The sequence below is a fragment of the Austrofundulus limnaeus genome, unplaced genomic scaffold (genome assembly GCF_001266775.1).
Source record: "Austrofundulus limnaeus strain Quisiro unplaced genomic scaffold, Austrofundulus_limnaeus-1.0 Scaffold305, whole genome shotgun sequence".
NCBI classification, from domain to species: domain Eukaryota; kingdom Metazoa; phylum Chordata; class Actinopteri; order Cyprinodontiformes; family Rivulidae; genus Austrofundulus; species Austrofundulus limnaeus.
The window spans coordinates 106,562-127,440 of record NW_013952707.1 but is presented as its reverse complement, the minus strand read 5'-3'; the positions used below and the strand labels follow the sequence as shown (position 1 = coordinate 127,440).

At 38.7% G+C, this 20,879-nt stretch overlaps 2 protein-coding genes across 4 annotated transcripts in view; both read right to left on the bottom strand.

The window, feature by feature from the left end:
• Positions 1 to 14,352, bottom strand: ephx2 (epoxide hydrolase 2, cytoplasmic). Its single transcript, XM_014021791.1, has 18 exons — positions 14,139 to 14,352; positions 12,319 to 12,397; positions 9,687 to 9,849; positions 9,360 to 9,550; positions 9,166 to 9,288; positions 8,986 to 9,057; positions 8,659 to 8,754; positions 8,507 to 8,585; positions 8,391 to 8,425; positions 8,289 to 8,315; positions 7,246 to 7,331; positions 7,058 to 7,169; positions 4,863 to 4,937; positions 4,744 to 4,786; positions 4,561 to 4,663; positions 4,214 to 4,283; positions 763 to 843; positions 1 to 688 (listed from the first exon to the last, which is right to left on the bottom strand). The coding sequence occupies exons 1-18, from the start codon at positions 14,234 to 14,236 to the stop codon at positions 539 to 541; spliced, it is 1,683 nt and encodes a 560-aa protein (XP_013877245.1). The 5' UTR covers positions 14,237 to 14,352; the 3' UTR covers positions 1 to 538.
• A 2,705-nt stretch (positions 14,353 to 17,057) lies between these two features.
• The window catches only part of LOC106527032 (protein NLRC3), a 27,111-nt gene continuing 23,289 nt past the window's right edge, over positions 17,058 to 20,879 (bottom strand). For all 3 annotated transcript variants that reach the window (XM_014021788.1, XM_014021790.1, XM_014021789.1), the window contains exons 9-10: positions 18,572 to 18,618; positions 17,058 to 18,465 (exon numbers count right to left, since the gene is read on the bottom strand). In XM_014021788.1, coding sequence (XP_013877242.1) covers positions 17,918 to 18,465; positions 18,572 to 18,618 — 595 coding nt within the window. In that variant the 3' untranslated portion in view covers positions 17,058 to 17,917. The remainder of the gene's footprint in view (positions 18,466 to 18,571; positions 18,619 to 20,879) is intronic.

Here is a 20,879-nt window from a genome sequence, read left to right as displayed (position 1 = left end):
GAGTGTTTAACCACTTTAATACAGCATTATAACAAAACCCATTAAAACAACAAACACTCAAGTTTTAGATTAAAATAGGACCCATGTGAAAAAACCAGCAAAAATCAAATTATTCATGAATCATATTAAAGAAGTTTTACAGTAAAATTGTAAGAAAACATGATCAGAAATTGGAAGCCAGAATAAATGCTCAGAAAACCAAAGTAAAATTATGTTTAAAAATATTGACTCTTCAGTTCTAAAAACTCCATTTCATTGTCAGAGCCACTGATCCCGAGTTTTATCACAACCCCAAAGTGTAAGATATAAAACTGTATCTAAAATTCACCTAAATACTCAAAATATTTCCATCAAAATATTAAATCATGACTTTCTTATGTTCCTTATTTCTGCTGATTTTTTCTCATTTCATAGATATTGTAAAACTCATCTCATCTTTCATCCTCCATTTTTTCTTTTAATTGCTTTCTTTCTTTTTCATAATTGTTCTTGGTTGAAGTTCTAAAGTGGGGTAAAATGTAATTTTCTACTTCCTTTCTCACTTTTTGGTTGCCATGGTAACCTCTCCATCCTTCTTGTGGACATTATTTTTCAGCCATGATATCAGGATCTTGTTGGTCTCTGCTGGTTTGTCCATCTGAGTCCAGTGTCCACAGTTCTCAATGTGACCTCGGCTCAGGTTCGGGATCTGCACTCAGGAATCAGATGGCGTCAGATTTGTTTTCTTTAAAACTAAAATCACTGTTTGTTTTGTATTCATACCAAGTCCTCCATCCTTTTTGAGAACGAAGGCAGCAGTATTGGGTCATTTTCTGCTGTCACCATCAGTGCCGGCATCAGAATCTGACACACAAACAGAACGCAGTGTGTTTTAAATGAGAAACATCCTAAGAATGCAAATTTTAAAAACTTATATGGCCCCTTTGTATCCAACCATGACACTCAAAGTGCTTTACACTAAAACCTGTGCCCTCATTCACACATTCATTCAGCACTCTATAACATGTACACATCATCCTGCGGAGACTAACCAGTGCTTTAAATCACACTCATACACTGACGGGACACACATCAGAGGCACCGGAGGTTCAGTGTAATGCCAAGAGACACTTCAACATTTGAATGAATAGCAGGGAATCGAACTGCCAACTCTCTGATTAGAGGGCAACTCTCAAAACCACTCAGCCACATCTGCCCAAATGTATTTACAGAATGCATTTAAATATCAGTCACATAAGTTTTAAAAACTGCGCTTTATTGCATTCACTGAGATTACTATTAACAACATTATCATTACACATTAGGATTTTTCATTTTTTGTTCAATTTCTTGCCACTTTTATAAAATAACCCTCATGGCCGTGCTTTTCAGGCCCTCTGGGACTACTGCGTTAAAATCTGCCAGGTTTGTGTCATGATTACAACCAGGAGGCAGGCTAAAACTCTAAAAATTAAAAATAGATTTATGTACAAGGTAAAGAATGCTGACGGGAAAGCAAAAAATAAATGCACTTACAGTCAAAAACTCAAGGAGCACAAAGAGAGACAAACCAGAAATGACTGCAGGGAGTACAATGGACCAACAGGGAGGAGAAGACAAGACATACAAGGGAGAGCTAATGAAAGGAAACAGAGAGACGACAAGGATTAATGTGGGAGGAGCTGGGGGAAGACAGAGGAAAACTAAACTGCAGAGATCATAAATAGACAGAAACAAAGCACAAAAAGGACAATAGACACAGAAATAAACTAACAAAAAGAAGATCTTCACAAAAACACAACTAATTCTGTTCTTGACATCACTGCATGGACTCAGGATCAGGTCCACAAACTGTCTGTAAACACCCAGTGCCATCCACAAATGATGCTTGAAGCTCTACTGTACAAAGAAGTCATATATGAACAACTAGAAACACCTCTGTCGTCTCTGGACTCGTTTAAAATGGACTGAAGGAAAGTGAAAACAGCTCTGTGGCCAGACAGATACAAATCTGAAATAAACCGTGGACACCATGTCACATCTAGTCTGTTTAGCCCAGGGATCAAAAGCTTGCCTCTCTTATGGTATTAGGGTGCATAAGTGCTTTTGGCATTGGTAGCTTACGTATCTAGAAAACACCATCAGGGCAGAGAAGTATTTGAAGGTTTTACCTCCCAATCAGCGAAGAAGAACCAGGACTGTTGAACAGCTAGAATTCTCCATCAGACAAAAAGGGGACAGCATTCCCCTCCAAAACGTCCAACAACTTGTCTCTACATTTCCAACACATTCTCACTCCCGAGTCGTCACATATTGACGTTTTTCAAAGGTCCCTTTGCGTCCAATTTTGACGCATCAGGTACCCCCCTCGCGTCAGTCCTTGCCGCCCGCGGCTTTTCCGGGTTGCGCCACCAGGGGTCTTTGGGTCGGGGGTCTGAGGTTAACATTAGGGATCAGGATAAATGGTTAAGTTTAGGGACTGGGGTCAGGGATAGGATGTCTACAGTGAACAKTAGGTAATTTTAGGCTTTGCAACACGTAGTTGCCATGAATTTCCTACATTTCCTAAAAATGGTTAATTTTACGTTTCAGGGTTAATGGTTAATTTTAGGTACTAGGGTCTGGGACAGGATGTCTAAAGTGAATAAACGTAATTTCACGCTTTGGGACGGTAGTATTTGTGCATTTTCTACACTTTCAGAAATTACGACAACAGATTCCGCCCCATCCCGTCAAAATATGACGCAAGGGGGGTACCTGATGCGTCAAAATTGGACGCAAAGGGACCTTTGAAAAACGTCAATATGTGACGACTCGGGAGTGAGAATGGGTTGACATTTCATAGACATTTGCAGACTGTTGTTAAAAGCAAACAGGATGCTTCACAGTGGTAGATGTGACCAAACTCACACTTTCATGTCATCAATAACACCATGTCTGGGGCAAATGGACCACCTGAGAATACTGTTCAACCATGGTAGTGGCAAAATCATGCTTCAGGGGTGTTTTCAACAGCAGAGAGACAGTTGAAAGAAAGATGAATGAAGCAAAATGAGAAATTCTAGAGAATAACTTGTTGAAGTCTTCCAGAGATCTGTAGTGGAACATGTTTCCTGATGTCTTCATCCACTGGTTGACATCAGAGAAGTGACTGATGGTGAGCACCCTGTGGTCAGAGACACTGTTTCTCATTCTTCCTCTGCTCAGTCCACATTCTGACCTAGCTGCCTTACAGCAAATGTCAGACCAGTCAGGGCAGAAGTACCTGTCAATGTCTTTCTGTGGCAGTGAAACATTTTCTAAGGTGTCTCTGTAAGCAAACAAAATTATGACTTCCTTGATGAGTTGAAAGTACAGCCATGCACCCTTAGTGCATTGATGATGGCCTTCAGCAGCAAAGATGTCGAGCATCTTGGTAATAATGCAGGAGAGATGCCTGCTGTGGTCTACAACTTGCTTGGTTCTGACAAAGATCTTGATCACATCTACCATGTGTTGATACTTTACCCAGAGTGCAGGTGTTCTTCCTTCTTCTGTGAGTTGCTCTTTTCTACATATTATTTAAAGAAATATGTTTTTAAAACATCAAACCCATTAGGAAGAAAGATATTTAAAGAAATGTCTGCTCAAACCCAGGTCATTATGGATGCATGTTTGTTCGTGGTTATGAACAGTTACAACACTAGACCCACTGGCTCCTGAAGACCTACTGACTTTCTCGAGCTGTAACTGTCATAGTGATTATAACAACCATCTGCAGCTGCAAGAAGAGCAGGTTCACATGTCTGTGGAATCTATTATATTGCAGAAACTGCAGTCATGATGTTGTTGAGTCTGAAGAAGACATAGAGAAGCTTCTGACATTATGAATAAAAAATAACTCTGAGAATTACAGTATAAAAGTATGCGAAATAAAAGCTACTTTGAATGTAAAGGTTAGTGAGCACTTCTTCAACAATGGAGTGTTTGTGGTGACATATACGTAAATGCTAACAATCCACTCAGAATCATGAGAAACCCTGGTTTGATCCCTCAAAAGTAAAAAAAATAATAATAATAATTTATCGGTACCCTAACTTGAGCAGATTTTTTTCAAGGTTTTCCACTGGTGTTGAATTTCAGCATTTTAGTACATGATATAATACACTTTTACATTTTGGTGAAGAAATTATTTGGTAACAATTTAGCTTGCAGATTTATGAAAACTCTCTTAAAATGCCCGTACTATACCAACCTTCCCAGAAGGCAGCGAACACATCCACTTCCAGCTGATGTCACTATTTCGATACCAGTTTAACGGGCCCCTGGGAACCGAAAGGCAAAAGAGGAAGAAGTTTTTCTAATCACAGCTTTAAACTCAGCTTTAAAAACAAAAATTGACCTAATTACTATTAATCCCACTGTAGATGGTGAAAAATCAAGCACAGATATCCTAAAGCCCAAAAACAATCTTATTTACCATTTCTTTGTGTCGGTTTCTGATGTTTTACTCATCATCCAAAATGTTGAACATTTTAAATATTGAGTTGTGTTTTATAAGCCACCTGGGCTAAAAAGTTACTTTTTTAAAATTAGCCTCACCTGAAGCCGCTCTTTTTGAACTGGCTAACATAGTACTGCAGATCCATCTCCGTTAGCATCGAGCTTCTGGGAATCTTCTGAGGCAGACCCACAAACAGACCACCTGAGACCCAAACACATGACATGAGCTCTAATAGTTCACTGTAATGTCTGAAGATGGTCCTCAGGAGGAGATCCTCTCACCTCGAGCACAGACTCCTGCAGTGTTGAGATTAGGACGTCCCTCCTGAAGAAACAACATTTAGCGTGTCATTTGTTTCCACCTCTACTGACCTGATGATGCAGATTGTGTGTCGACTCACCTTTTCACTGTATTTGTAGAAGAAAATCTTGACTGTTCTCTCTAAATCCTTCTCAAGCTCTGCCTCAGCTACTCCCTGAAACACATCAAACCCATTTAGAAGAGTGGAGAAGTTGAAAATGCATTTAAATATGAACAGAATTTCAATACAAGATGGCTGACACTTCTAATGACCACAAAATCTTTACTTCACTATCAGTCATTTTAAGTAAATTAGAGCCAGTTTTGGTTAACCCTAACCCCTATTTTCAGAAAGTTTCATTAAAATCTGTTTAGTGGTTCATGAGACATTTTGCTAACAGACAGGGTTGACTTTAACAGGTGATGTCAAAGTTTTGGGCAACAGTGTCATACAATCAATAGGGTTACCGAGTAAGTGTTGGAGGACTCTCAGAGACTACCACATCAAATTTTAGCTCAATTTCTGTAGAATTTGCTGAGTTATAACCATAAGATTTAAAAAAAATCCTGTTTCTGAAACCTTTTTAAAGGCAAATAGCAGAAAAGTTTCAAAATGCTTATTTTCTTGGTCTAATTGTTGGTAAGAACCTTGATTTTAATGAAATCTGTCTCTAAACGTGTTTGAATGCAAGTGCACCGTACTAGCCCTTTAATTTGTATGAAAAAATAAAGGCATAAAATATCTATGATAATACAATTGATAAGACATTTTCTGGTTCCTCAAATGAACCTCCTTTACAAACCTGTCATGATGCCATGTTGCTTTTAGAGAGAATCTTTCTCCTGCAGCCCTTTAACCTATGACAAGCCTTGCACAGTCTGACCTTCAGGGTGAATTTTCTGACAGTCCTAGAAAGACTGGAAGCTGTCTTGAAAGTTTTCCACTTGTTATTTCTCTCTCATTCTCTCTCATTCTCTCTCTCATTCTCTCTCTCATTCTCTCTCTCATTCTCTCATTCTCTCATTCTCTCATTCTCTCTCTCTCTCTCTCTCTCTCTCTCTCTCTCTCTCTCTCTCTCTCTCTCTCTCTCTCTCTCTCTCTCTCTCTCTCTCTCTGTGACATGCTTCTTTGTAATGGGCAACTGTGGGTGAGTGGTTAGAGCAGTGGTTATCCAATATGGGAGTTGATGGCTTAAATCAATCACTATTCAGTCACATGCTGAAGTGTCCTTGGGCAAGACACTGAACTCACTGCCTCGGATTTGTGTCCCATCAGTGTATGAATGTGATCTAAAAGGACTGATTAGTTCTTTATAGAATGATTTATTTATGTTAGTTTTGTAGAGATATAATAGAGTGATGTGTGTGTAAGAAAATTCGTATTCAATAAACTGAAGTCGATATTAAAAACCCATTGTTAAATAAAATGATTTGTAGAAGGAATCAAACCATACAACACCAGAACTCTGGATCTGAGTGAGGTTTATTGTCACCCAAGCTGACAGGAAACCACACTGGCGAAAAACCAGGAAGTTCATGTATTTATACACCTTCTTCAATGCCTTCGCTCACCCCCTACTGACCTACGGCTGAATCACAGGCATTCAGACAAAATTCTCACCTACTGTTCTCATGACGGTTGATTATGTGTTGTCATATAATTCGGACATGTAACTGAACCTATTTCAATCAAAACATAATAGATTAAACATTGTCAACATTACAAAAAGGAAAACCTAAAAATGTAGTGTTGTGCTTTTAACATCAGTACTAACCTCTAATAACTATAAATTTCTTCATGTGAATGGGTAAATGTAGACACAGGTCTTAGTGTAAAGTGTTTTGAGTATGATGGTTGGATAGAAAGGTGCAATAAAAACACAGTCCATTAACCAACTGGAAGCAATTGGTACCTTGGAAATGACCTTTGACCTCTCCAGATTGATGGGCAGAAACAGTTAACGTCTCTGAGGTTGTTGCTAATGTCTTTTAGAGTTGTGTTAAACTGTCATGGTTGTTCTGTGTTTCTGTACACTTGAGGTTAGAATTTAATCATTTTAGAACCAGATCAGTCTTATTTTATTCAAATATGTAAAACCCAAGAACCATTCTCCTAATTGTAAGCCTTTCAGATATGAAAACCGTGTTTAATAACTTAATCCAACCACCTTTCAATCAGTTGTTTACGCATTCCTAAAAAACATTATTTCAACAAACACTTGAAGCATTTAAAACAACAGCAAAACTAAAGCCAAATCAAACACTTAGGTCTTATGTCAGTACTAGGTAACTTACAGGTTTTTGGAAATAGATCTGGTAGTCAAATGTGGGCAGTTCCAAGAGTTTCTTTGTACGAGAACCAGTAGGATCCACAGGGAACAGAGGAGTGTTCAGAGAAGCCACAGCTCTTCACATGAACAGAAAATACATGTTACATCAGTATCCAGGAAACATCACTGACTTTGTGAAAGTGTTTTTTTCACCTGATTCTCTCTGGAAAATACCGGGCCATGCTCCAAACCAAAGCACCACCCCAGTCGTGACCCACCAAGGTGACCTGTGGTATGGCCTGACACAAACACGATCCATTTAGGTCAATTACAGTAAGACAAACCTTATAGTACAACAACAATTCTGAAAAAGTTGGCATGTTCTGTAAAACATAAATAACAACGAAATGCAATAATTTACAAATCTCATAAACACATATTTTATTCACAGTGGAACATACACACAAATGTTGAAATGAAGAAATTTTTCTGCTAAACATTTAGGATTTTTATGGCTGCAATTTCTTTAAAAGGGCAACACAAAGCTGTAAAAGTTGGTGGTACAAATAAGAAACATCTGGAGGAGCATTTAAGATTTAAGTTTAAGTGACAGCAGGTCAGTAAGAGGACTGTGTACTAAAAGAGTATTTTAGAGAGGCTGAATCTCAGAAGAGAAGATTACAGAGCCTGCAAGGGGACATGGGGGATTTTTTTTCCTTTTTACGTTATCTCACAATACCTTTATGGTACCTCACAAAACTTTTTGCTTTGCTTCGCAAACATTTGCATTCTCTCGCAATATTGTTTTTCATGCCAACACAAAAGTTTGTTTTTTTATGAACTGAATTAAAACAAACTTTTATTTGGAACTATCTGGTTTCTCAAAAAGGATGTGTTGCCACAAGTTCGAGAAATTGACATTTGATGTTGTGTGGCTGCACTGAGATAAAATATTGGCATATTACATACTGTACTTCCATGCGTGGCTGTGTGTTATATTCATTCCAAAGCTGAATAAAGCAGTAGGCTAACTTGCTAACGGTGAGCAGATGAATTTGTTAATAAACCGGCAGGGACAACAGTGATAAACGACTTTTGCAAGGGAACGCAAAAGAAAAAAAATAATCCCCCATGTCCTCTCACGGGCTCTTTAAAAGATGAGCAGAGGTTCATCAGTTTGCAAAAAAACTCTTTAAAAAATGTGTAACAATTTCAGAATTTTTGGAATCAGGGTTGTGTCTTGATTTATTTCTTACCATTTTATCTAGGAATGTGATTAAACCCTGCAAAAAGAGAAACACTTTTAGTAAATAAGTTAAAATGTTATTTGTCACACAATCCCACATTATAGTTTGTACCTTGCAAAGTTGATCCATAGAATACTCCTTAAAGTCTGTGAATCAGCAAATTTCACATAACTTTTAGATAACAGGATATCAAAACATTGCATTAAATATTTGTGGCGTTTACCCACCAGCAGGTGCCGTGGACTCTCCGTATCCCTTCATGTCCAGAGCCAAGGCCCTGAACCCTGCTGCAGCCACAGCTGGGAGCTATGGGAGAAGAGGCAGGTAAGTAAGCACTCTGCAAACCATTCTGACATATTGAGGAAAGCACATGGCTCACCTGGAACCTCCAGGAGTACCAGCTCTCAGGGAAACCATGGCAAAACAGAACTGGTGGGCCGGTGCCCATCTCTACATAGTGAGTCTTCACACCAGGCTGAAACACAAAAGTAAAATTGTTATCATTGTGTTTATAGCTTGCAACATCATGATCACCATGGCAGGTCTATCCACACACTGCTGTCTGCAACAACAGCCTATAAAAGCAAAACATTAACTAAAAGCCAAAAGTAACAAATACTATCAGCAGTCAATGTTTTTCAATGGGGAAAATAAAGACTAAAATATACTATATATAAAAGTGCAAAGTATGCCCAATTAGCTTTACTTTGATGGAGATGTATCCATGAGACACTTCATTAGGGCTGCAGGATGGTGGAGGACTTTCAGCTCCAACAACCTGGCAAATAAAAAAATCAGGTGTATGTTTTACGTTACATTATTTAAAAAATATTTTTAGTGTTTAAAAATTCAGTGTTTCTGTTTCAGTGTGTCAAAACATCTGTACCTGAACTTTGGTAAAATTGGATATTTTTTCCAGAGCATCTTCCAGATTTGTCATCAGGATGGCCTTCATCCCTGCTGCCTTTGCTGCTTTCACACCTTCCTCATCCACATCGAGCCACAGAGCCTGAACAAGAACTGAGTAGTTCAGCCTTCTCTTCCTAAACTGTTTAAATTGTGTGCTGGTCTGTCCCCCACCTGGTGTGACAAGACTCCCAGCTGCTGCAAAGCAGAGCTGAACATGGCAGGCTCTGGAACCCTGTGACCCGCATAACAGGACTGTAGGACCAGGTTAAAATGTTGCCCCAACTGACAAAGAAGATGGGCCGTGTCATCTCTGGACGCGCTGTCATCTATCCATTGATTGGCCAGCACAGCTGTCAGTACTCCTTTAAATCAAACATTACATCATCATCTGTTAGTCTGTATGTTTGTCTCCCTTACCTAAATGCAATGAGCTTTAGAGGTGTGAAAATAAACTTGTTGATTAAATATTATGTTCAGAGGAAAAGGGATTTTGAAAACCGTTTTGTTGCAGCCTGGCGGCCATCTTTATCACCACGTCTCGGACATCCAGCATCTCCTTCCTGAACTCCTCAAGCATGGCTTGAGCTGACCAGTTAGGCGGTAGTTTTACATCTCTGGTCTGTGCCTCCTTCACACACTCAGCCTCAAACTCTGGAATCATCTACATACAAACACACACACCTCCAGGTTTTCAGTTCATTTTATTCATTTATTCTTCGCCAGCAACAATGCAGTTAAACATAGACACACAGGACATCTGATCCTGTCCACAAAGAGAGTCTCGCATTAAAAACTGTTGGGTCATTTCTATAACTCATTCACTTGGTCGAAGCTGTTGGGTCATAGGTTGAGTTGGTTTGAACAAATATTGGACCAAACTGGGGCAGTAAATGAGTCGAAGATGATCCATGTCATTCTTTAAAGTCCAACATTTAGCTTAGTTTTACTCAGCAGGTTATTAGTTTTACCCAGAATACTGGATTACACTTTCTACCCAAAAATTGGATTAAATTTACTTATTTGTCGAATTAGAGATACTAAGATAAATTTTAAAAAAGAAGAACCCAAAATCTGCCTTATTAGATATTTACAATCTGGTTGGTGCTTCAGACTAGTTATTTGAGGAAAGAAAACTCAGTGTCAAATAAAAACTGAGATTATTAACAAAGCCAACCCAGTTATACATCTTCTTAAAAGTTGTTTTTGCCATGTTATCTTTTCGTGTTGCATTCCAAAGCAGAGGTTCAGTCAGATCTATTTTAGTTCAGCTCTGATTTAAAATGGTGTACTGTTAAAAATGACTTGGCCAATCTCTGACCCAACAACTGGGTCAATTTGACCCAGTTTTTGGTCAAAGCCGCTCAACCTATCCAAATCTGAGGCCATGGTCCTCAGCGGGCAAAGAGTGGATTGCTCTCTCCAGGATGGGAGTGAGGTTGTGCCTCAAGTGGAGAAGTTCAAGTTTTCTTGGGGTTTTGTTCAAGTGAGAGAAGAATGGAGCCTGAGATTGATAAATGAATAGGTATGGCTTCTGCAGTATTGCTGACTCGGTACCGGGCTGTTGTGGTGAAGAGAGAGCTGAGGTGTAAGGCAAAGCTCTGTGTTTATTGTTCGTCCAGGTAGTGACCAGAAGAACAAGATCACAAATAATCAAAATGATTTTTCTCTGCAGAGTGGCTAGACTCTCCCTTAGAGATAGGGTGTCCTTATGGAGGTTCTTCATGCATTTCTGACTGGGAGGAGACCCGGGTGAAGACCCAGGACACGCTGGAGAGACTAGGGAACGCCTTAGAATCTTCCCAGAAGAGCTGGAGGAGGTGGCTGGAAAAAAGAGAGTTCTGGGCCTCTGCTCAAGCTGCTACCCACGTGACCTGGAACAAGTTGTGGATGGATGGATGGATGGATGGATGGATGGATGGATGGATGGATGGATGGATGGATGGATGGATGGATGGATGGATGGATGGANGATGGATGGATGGATGGATGGATGGATGGATGGATGGATGGATGGATGGATGGATGGATGGATGGATGGATGGATGGATGGATGGATGGACGGACGGACAAACGGATGGATGGAACTCCATCTATGATCCAAAAGCTTGAACCCAACAAATGAGTAATTAAAATAAGTTTACTAGTGTTTATATACTCTGAGAAAAAAGTACTGATTTCATTATCACAACAAATTTTCAACGAGGCACTTTCTTGTTTCTGTTGTTAATACATTAATGCAGAATACACCTGCAAGGATTATTTCTTTAAATAGTTTAAAGGGGACATATCATGCAAAGTCCACCTTTTTAGCTGGTAAATACGTTTTATTGTGTACTTGGAGTCTCTCCTGATGCAGCAAGCATATCTTTATATTCTGTTTAGGTCATATTTTCAGCCCATTTAGTTGTCTCTGTTTTCTATTACCTTTTCTGAACAATTACTTCAAATTATTTGCAACAGAACTGCCAAATAAGAGACTTACCAACTACAATTTGGTGATCTTCATTCACCTCTTGTTTTGGGTCAGACTCTGGCTCCAACAAGGCTGGATGGACAAGTCTTTTTTTTGTTAACTTTTAATTAATTTGTAAAAAAAAAAAAAAAAAAAAAGAAAAGAAAAGAAAAGAAAAAAAAGCTTCTGCACTGCTAGAAACCGGTAACCTTCTCTCTCAAACTGGAATAGACCGGTCTGGAAGCCACAGGTGGGCGGGGCATAAAGCACCTTAAAGGAACAGAATCAAAACCAGCAGCTTTGAGATGCATGCCAGAAAAGGGCTGAAAGAGGGGCTGGTAAAGTTAGAATAAAGAGGAATTCTGACAAAGCATTGTAGTTCCACTTTATAAAGACCCCAAGTGAATGATTTAAATGTGAAAAAGTTGGATTTAAAAGCATGATATGTCCACTTTAAAACAGTTGGTAATGCTAATTTCTTATTTTATTCTTCAAGTCTACAAAATGTGAGTTGAGTTCATTTACTGCTATGACATTATTGCTGTTACTTTTGATCATTATTTCTTTTGTCCCAGTCCGATGTACTGTTATTTTATTGAATTGTTCAGAAAATTCCCTTGGGAAAATTTACATTTATCCTACATATGACAGATACGGCATAAAATGGATTTTACCCACTTGTGTCAGAATCAGACCTCCTTTTTCTGCTCGCATCATGGCTCCATCTTTCTGGGATGCCACATCAGACAGAACTCCTCTGACAAGAACAATAAATAAATCAATAAATAAAACCCAAAGGTACAATGCGATTCCTGAGTGTAGTTCCTGATGATTTCAGGACTAGAACTATTTTAGCAAACTTTCATCTATTTCAGCCAATCAGTTATCAAAATGTTCAGCTTGTTTAGTACATTACATACATAGCATTTGTTTTTTTATTTTCATACTTTTTGAAACAGTTACTTTTATTCTCATTGAAATGCACTGAGAGCTTTACATTTTCTTCAGAAAATTTGTTCTTTGATGTTTCATTGTTTTTGTCTTTTTGTCTTTTTATTTTTCTTTCATCTTTCATCCTTTGTCAGTTTTGCTCCTTTTTCTTGTCCAAATTCTACTTTTATTCCTCTTTATGTATTTAAACTAGCTTATAGAGTGCACACCTCAGCCAAGACCCTTTATTATGCAAATGAGTAAACTGCTGCGCTGTGACCGGTTTAACAAAGTTCTGCTGGATGCTGATTGACTGTCACATTGTCAATAAATCACAGTATGACAGCTGTCCCTAGAAAGCAGCCTGTGGCTGTGTTATCTTTTGTTTTTACTTCTTTCAGTTGCTGTTGGTGCCAGATCACAGAGAGCTGCAGCTCTGGCAGATTTTGCCATATCACCACTAAAATGCAACCATTTGTTCTTTGTGATAAACCCAAATGTGCCATCAAAATTTAGTCAAAATCCCTTTATAAGCTTTTGAGAAATCTTGTGCACACGGACAGACAAACAAACCAATGCTATCAAAAACAGAACCACTTTGGTGGAGGTAATTAACACTGGAATTTTGACTATTATTCATTTTCACCATCAGATAATTTCAGCAAAGCCAATCAACATAAGTAGGGTTGGACATGGTTTGAATTCGAATGATTCCAGTTCCTCATTTGGATTCTGCAGTTCCCAGTGATTCCCAACTTTGATTCTTTTAAAAGGCAGGGTCAAAAAAGTTTGTATGGTTTAAACGAGGTAGCTAACCAGATTTCTTTCTAGATGAACAGATGTTATGAATTTATTTTCCACACGGGTACTCTGCAAAACTTGTCCATCTAACCAGCTTGTACACTTATATCCAGCCAGAGCATTTTTGATCTTGTTTTGAGATGATGTACTAAACATGAGCAGGATGTGTTCGATTATTAATCTTGTTAGCCTGGAAAAGTTTTCCTCATTTCAAGTCTTACCAAGTGCAATTGTCTTAAAGCACTGGTAGATTATTTCACTTAATTTGACAATTTGGGTCTGAACACCAACTCAAACTGGTGTTCGGCAGCTTGGACGGCTTCATCTTCCAGTTGGTGGACTGGGTATTGAAACTAGGTATCGAAATGCAAAATTACAAATGATTCCAGGAGAACTGAAACATTAGGCCCGGTTCCTATCGATACTCGAGACTCGATGCCCAACCCTAAACATAAGGCAGATGTTTTTGTCTAAAATTTAAGTTCTTTTCGTTCAAATTTCTAATTGTGCTGTAAAAACACAAATCTGTAGGAAGTATAGAAATCCTGTAATATGGAAAAACAAAGCAGTTTGAACCAATGGAAACCTTCATTTGACACATTTCTCCACGTTAGTTTATGCAGTTTTAACATTCACAGACAGAAGAAATACATGTAGATGAGTTCAATAACTTATTTTAAACAGTTTTCATTTAAATCAAATTCTAATGAAGAAACATTTTGTGTTTGTTTACAGAGCAGAGCTGATCTGTAACAGTCTCCTCTCACCCAAAGTTGTGCAGCTCCTCTAGCTTGTTGAAAACAGATTTTGGTGTGGACGGGACAACGATGCCCCAGAAGTTGAACAAAACAGCTTTCTTCTCCATTTCCTCAGATTCTGACAGTAAGTTTTCAGTTTCTCTGCCTGCAGACTCCCAAGTATCCCTGCAGCTGTGTGTCCTGGTGTGTGTGTGTGTGTGTGTATGTTCAGTTCTGACCTATGTACACACTGTCTGATGGACCGCCCACATAGAATACACACCCACTGACTAATAATTAATCAGTACAAGCAGTTTTCTGATACCCGTGTTTAAGCATCAGATTTGTCATCTATTAAAAAAATAAAATAAAATTTTAAAAAGCATCAGATTTGTTTTATTCAGTTAGTGGATCTATTTTTTTAAGTTTATTTTCATGACAGTTGCAAAACTTTCAAATTCGGGAAAAAAAGGCAGTTAAAAACAGATGGATTTAGACCAGCAAGAATTCAATGTAAAACATTTGCATGTAGATTTTATCTTAATGATAAATAAAAAAAAACACAACATAATAAAACTGTTTGTTTGTTTGAAAACATTCTCTGACTCATCATCTCTGAGTGAGAACAGGAAATATCAGATTAGAAAAAATTTCTATAGAATCAAAAAGAGACCACAAAATTCCTGGAAACAGGAGTACATGGGGGAGGGGAAGTATTTTCTTGGCACGTAGTTCCATTCTTTACCACAATCTAATAACTATGTTACCTTCAGTTGTTATGAAAACACTGTATCTGAACGCCTTGAAATCAGCCTCTGTCTTTTTAAGAGCTGTCTACAATTCTCACTCCCACTAAATTTGCAACGGTATGGTTAAAAGCTTTAACTTCAAAAACTGTAGCAAAAGCCTAAATTTACAAAACTGATGTTGTGCAGCTGTTGTGTAGCTAATAAATTTAATTAATTAATTATTTACTTAATTAATTAAATTAATAAACTTTCTAATATGGTAAATGGTACTGAACTTATAGAGCGCTTTTCAAGTCCCTCCGGTCCCCAAAAGCGCTTTACACAAACAGAACTTTACACACAGACTTTCACACTCACATTCACACACTGATGATGGCAAACTACATTGTAGCCACAGCTGCCCTGAGGCACACTGACAGAGGTGGGGCTGCCATGCACCGGCGCCCACCGGACCCTCTGACCACCATCAGTAGGCAAGGTGGGTGAAGTGTCTTGCCCAAGGACACAACGACTGAGACGGCTGGACGGGGGATCAAACCAGCGACCTTCTGGTTCCAGGACGACTCCCCTAACCACTCCGCCACAGCCGCCAATAAAATAAATGTTGAGATTTGTGAAGCCATAGCTAAATGCTGAATATAGGAGGAATGATTTGTTAGAAACATGTTTAATGTATTTGTATAGCACATTAACAACAAAAGCTGACCAAAGTGCTTCACAGTTCAGTCAAGACATCAAAAAACAAACAAATAATAGATGCAAATACAGAAACACAATATATGAAAAAAGCTCAAACTGAACCTTAAGCATAAGCCAGAGAAAATAAATGGGTCTTCAGCAAAGATTTAAAAGCCTCAACAGTCTCTGCTGACCGAATATTAAGAGGTAAACTGTTCCACAGCTTTGGAGCAGCTATTGCAAAAACCCGGTCACCTCTAGATTTCAGTTTGGATCTAGGGACATCTAACAGGAACTGGTTGGTAGACCTGAGTGCTCTGACTGGAGTGTAGATGTTAAGAAGATCACATAAATATGACGGGGCCAGACCATTAAAAACTTTAAAAGCCATCAATAAAATCTTAAAATCAATTCTCAGGTGAACAGGAAGCCAATGGAGAGAAGCCAGGACGGGGTTATGTGTTCATGCTTTTTAGTACCTGTTAAAAGATGAGCTGCTGCGTTCTGGACAGTCTGTAGGTGATGCAGAGATGATTTATCTAAGCCAGCATACAAAGAATTACAATAGTCCAAGCGAGTGGTAATAAAAGCATGAATCACCYTTTCAAGGTCTTTAGTGGGGAGAAACAATTTCACCTTAGCAATTACTCTTAATTGGAAAAACTTGATTTTACAACTGAATTAATCTGTTTATCCAATTTAAAGGCACCATCAAAGAGAAAATCCAGATTCTTGATGGCTGTATGAAAATAAAGGGCCAATGTCATATGAATTTACCAAAAGTGATTACTTCAGTTTTACTCTCATTTAGATTCAGAAAGTTAGTTTTAGCCAGGTTTTTATATCATTCAGACAGCTGAAGAGTGGTTCCAATGGAGCGTCCCTGTTCAACTAATGGGCATATAGGCCTGGATATCATCAGCAAAGCAATGGAGAGTGATGTTATGCTTTCTGAAAATGGACCCCAAAGGCATCATATAAAGATTAAAAAGAAGTGAACCTAAAATGGACCCTTGGGGGACCCCACAAGTCAGAGGGGCTGCTGAAGAAGAGCATTCACCAAGGCAAACAGAAAAACTCCAGTTAAATAAGACTTAAACCAAGATAAAACTGAATCAGGCACAGACAACTGATCCTGGTATCAAACATGACTATTTTTGGCAGACAAGTAAAGTTTGTCACATCACTCAGAGCCTCCCTTTATAAAATATTCTAAACATCAGACTCAATATAAATCTGTTATGAATCTCAGGCAGGAATGAACCCATGATGCAGGCAGTTTCAAGGTTCCAAAAAACAAAGTATTTATTTAACAAAAAAAGTGCTGACTGGGCAGCTCAAAAACTCTGAGTGGCTGGCAAGGCAAGGCAAGGCAAGGCAAGGCACAAAACAGAACATAAACAATGACCCGACAGGGAAGTGAAGGCAAGACACAGAATATAAAGTTGAGACTAATGAGCACAAACAGGGAACCTGGGGGAGAAACATGAGGATCAGGTGTGAGTGGGCGGGGCTGGAGCAAAGGCAGACAGGAGGAAGAAAACAGAGGAACATGACAGAAAAATCAGAATAAAGTCAAAATAAAAACATGAACCCAGACAAAACATAACAATCAAGTTCTTACAATATCTGAAAGCTCAATGTATTTTAATGTGGTTATGTAAAAAAGAAGTTAATTCAAAAAGATACAAATACAAAAAGATTAGATACTGATTACTGATTTAGCCAAATAGTTTGATATACAGTTCAAATAGCAAAAAAATATACAAGAGTGGTTAGATTTCAGAGATAGATATATAAAAGCTGAATCCAATTCACTGGAGAAGAAAACACATACCTGTGGCATTGAACAGAATAAAAGATGAAACTTACAAACAATAAATTTAAAATAAAAAGATTGGAATATGTACTGCATGCACTACAGTTTTGCTCATTTTACTGATTTTGTGGTTAAATATTTTTAAAACTAACTACAAAGTTGCTGTTCTGTGTCACTTTTAATATTCCCTCATTAATAAATCTGTTGATTAATCCTCCAGCCACTCACTGTCTCTGCACATCAAACCTGTGGCTCAATATTTTTTAAACAATCTACAAAGTTGCTGTTTCTCATCATAGTTAATATTCCCTCTGTAATAAATCTGTTTGCTGATTAATCCTGCTGTCGCTCACTGATGTCATCAGCTCATTATCATTTTCTGAGCGCGGAACAACATGTTGCTTTTTCACAAGTGGGCCTGCCGGGCTCAGTCCAGTCTCTACTTCTGCTCCCGGCTCAGAGGAGCATCAGAGCGGGCTCATTTTACTCACCCTTCTGCCTTCGTGTTTTTTCTGAATGCTTGGAGGAGGACAGAAGATGCATTAGTCCTGGACTGAGCTGTCTTATGAATGAGGTAAAAGAGACACAGAAGAACCAGATAAACTGTCCTGTAATCCGACCCTAAAAGCAGGGTAGATTGGTTCTGTGAATGTAGTATTGAAGGTGTGGAGGTGAGCTGATGCATCTGATGAGACTATGTAGAAGGACAGAGTTCCAGAGGGCCAGTCCAGATATACTCCTACTCTGTTGGAGGTGGAGGAAGGTGGAGGAATCGTTTGTTTCTTGTTGTTGTGAAAAGCGAAGAAAGTCTTCCCTGAACAGTACAGACTCCAGGACTGATTATTCCCTCCAACCAAACAGCTGTAGCTGTCTTCTTTTCTACTGATTCCTCTGTAAGTTACTCCAATGCACACCATTCCTTCATACTTCACCTCCCAGGAATGGCGTCCAGTTAAACCATCTGTACAGAGCAGCTGGTGCCAGTAATCAAACCTCTCAGGATTGTGAGGATATGGCTGCTGCTCTGCTGTCACTGTCACCCGTCTTTTGTTGGCTGACAATTTAAGGTTTCTGTGTGCTGTCTTTGAATCCAGAGTGATCTGATGAGTATCTGTAATAACAAGAAGGCAGCTGTGACTGACACAATTCAGCAAAAACACCCATTCATGGTGGTTCTTTGTGTTTGTTTTAATTAGTTTAGTTGAAACCACACTTACACTTCCTTAGTCCTGCTTTCAGTGTCCAAGCTCCACTGGGGTCCACTCTGAGGAGGAAATTGGACATTTATGAAGATTATATGAAGAGAATACATCACAAGCTTTTCTGTATGCATTAAATGAAACCCTTGACATTTAAAATAACTGATACAAAACTTCACATACTGGAAAAGACAAGTTGAAGTTTTCCCTGAATGCCAAAAAATCATGTTTCACTGAAACATCATATAAGTGGGTGGTTCCAATTCCCTTTAGGCTCAGGTTATTTACCAGTGGCCAGGTGGTTTGAGGGTTCTGCTCAGTATTTAATTGTTTCTAGAATTGCATTTTTCTGGACAGTAATTACCTCAGCCAAGGGAGGAGGTAATGTTTTCGGTTGCATCTGTCTGTCTGTCTGTCTGTCTGTCTGTCTGTCTGTCTGTCTGTCTGTCTGTCTGTCTGTCTGTCTGTGGACAAAATTACTCAAAAACTTGTGGACAGATTGTCATGAAATCTTTAACACTTGTGGGTATTGGCCCAAGGAACACACCATTAAATTTTGGTGATGTTCCAGATCACGATGCAGATACAGGAATTTTTCTTTTAATTCGAGTGAATCAGCCAGGCTACTCAAAGTGTCATTACGTCAGACGCATGCCTGCTGGAAACAGGAAGTACAAGTCGCAAACTCGCTGGGACTACACATCCCAGGATGTCTCGTTATGATTATTCTGTTATCAACTAGTTTTGGCGATGTTGCATGCTGTCTGGAGACATAGAGAAAGAAATGTGATTCTCTTCACGTTACGGGAATAACAGGACACTGACAGCAGGGGGAGGGTCTAGCTGCAGTCGAGCCGAAGCTAGTACCGGTCTTACACCGGACCAGTACCAGACAGCGGGAACAGCTGATCAACCATGTGAGGTACCCCCTGCACATAAGAACTTTATTGTGTGATTAGTCAGAAGTTTGTGGGAGTGTTTGTGCTGAAAGCGCTCAGTATTTTGCTTCGACCACTCACTTAAAAATAAATAAATAAATAAATAAATAAAAGGTGAATCGCTTCCAGAACGACTGTACCAAGCAGGAAGCAGCAGTTTATAAAGTACAACTCCAATGTACATCATCAGCGTGTGAATGTAAGTGTGAATGGGTGAATGTCTGTCAGTGTAAATCGCTTTGGGGTCTGGAGGGACTTGATAAAGCACTATATAAGTTCAGTCCATTTACCATTGATAAAGCTGGTCAAAACATTAAAAACTCATAAAAGGGGATAAAACAGACATTTTACACAGTGGAATCTGACAGATAAAAACTTGGGAGCTCAATCCGGGACCAGTTTGTGGATGAATAACGTTGGGTGACGAATCTCTGACTTTTTATTTTCGCATTGGACTCCACTGGAAGGAAATCCCATGCATACTGCCTGCTTAAATGTTTGCTATCAAACTTATTTGGCAAATGTGTTTCCATCTCTCCTTTTGTGCATTAACTCTATTTCATGATGGGGAAAATTGACCTTGGCGGAGGTTTGCACTCTCTGAGTGCTTCTAGTTCATTTATACTTTTATTAATGTACCATACAATATGTCTGTCTTTTTTAAGGTTTATGTTTATTTCGAGCCATATATAAATAAAGTAAAAGAAAGACAATAAAAAGAAAAAAGGAAAACACATACACCCATTAATAGGAGAAAAACGAAGAAACAAAAATTACCCAAGCTGTCACACTGGCTCATCCAAAGATACATATCAGTAGTACAGTATACAGTACAGTATACATATTCAGTAAGCATAGGGCATGGGATCCGACTCATGTTTTATAAAATAAAGCTATATTTAGATATAAATAAACAAAGTATTTCAGCATGAAAGCTCAGATTTTTCGTGATAGTGTTCTCTATCATGACTACATCTCTGCTGTTTGTAACAAACCAAACTGTGTGAAAATTGTGTAAAAATCATGGAACTATGATTATTTTTAGATGGGGACCTATCCAAGATGGCGGCTGCAATGAAACATTACGGTCTCTACATATAGTTATGATGTCTATGTAGTAATTTTTCCGCAAAAATGCTATCTGTGACATTTTGACTAGTCAGAATTATTATTCAAGATATCTTGAATATCAAAGGAAAAAAAATTGTATAGGTCCTCTGGACGGGTTCTTCTTTAATGAAACGTTTCGTCTCTCTTCCAAGAGACTTCTTCAGTCTGAGAGTTTCAGGCAAAATTCAAAGCAGACAGCAGAAAGCAGACAGGAAACACAGACAGGATTCCATGCAACCTTCAGGTGAAAATGAAGACCCCAAACCCAGACCCAATCC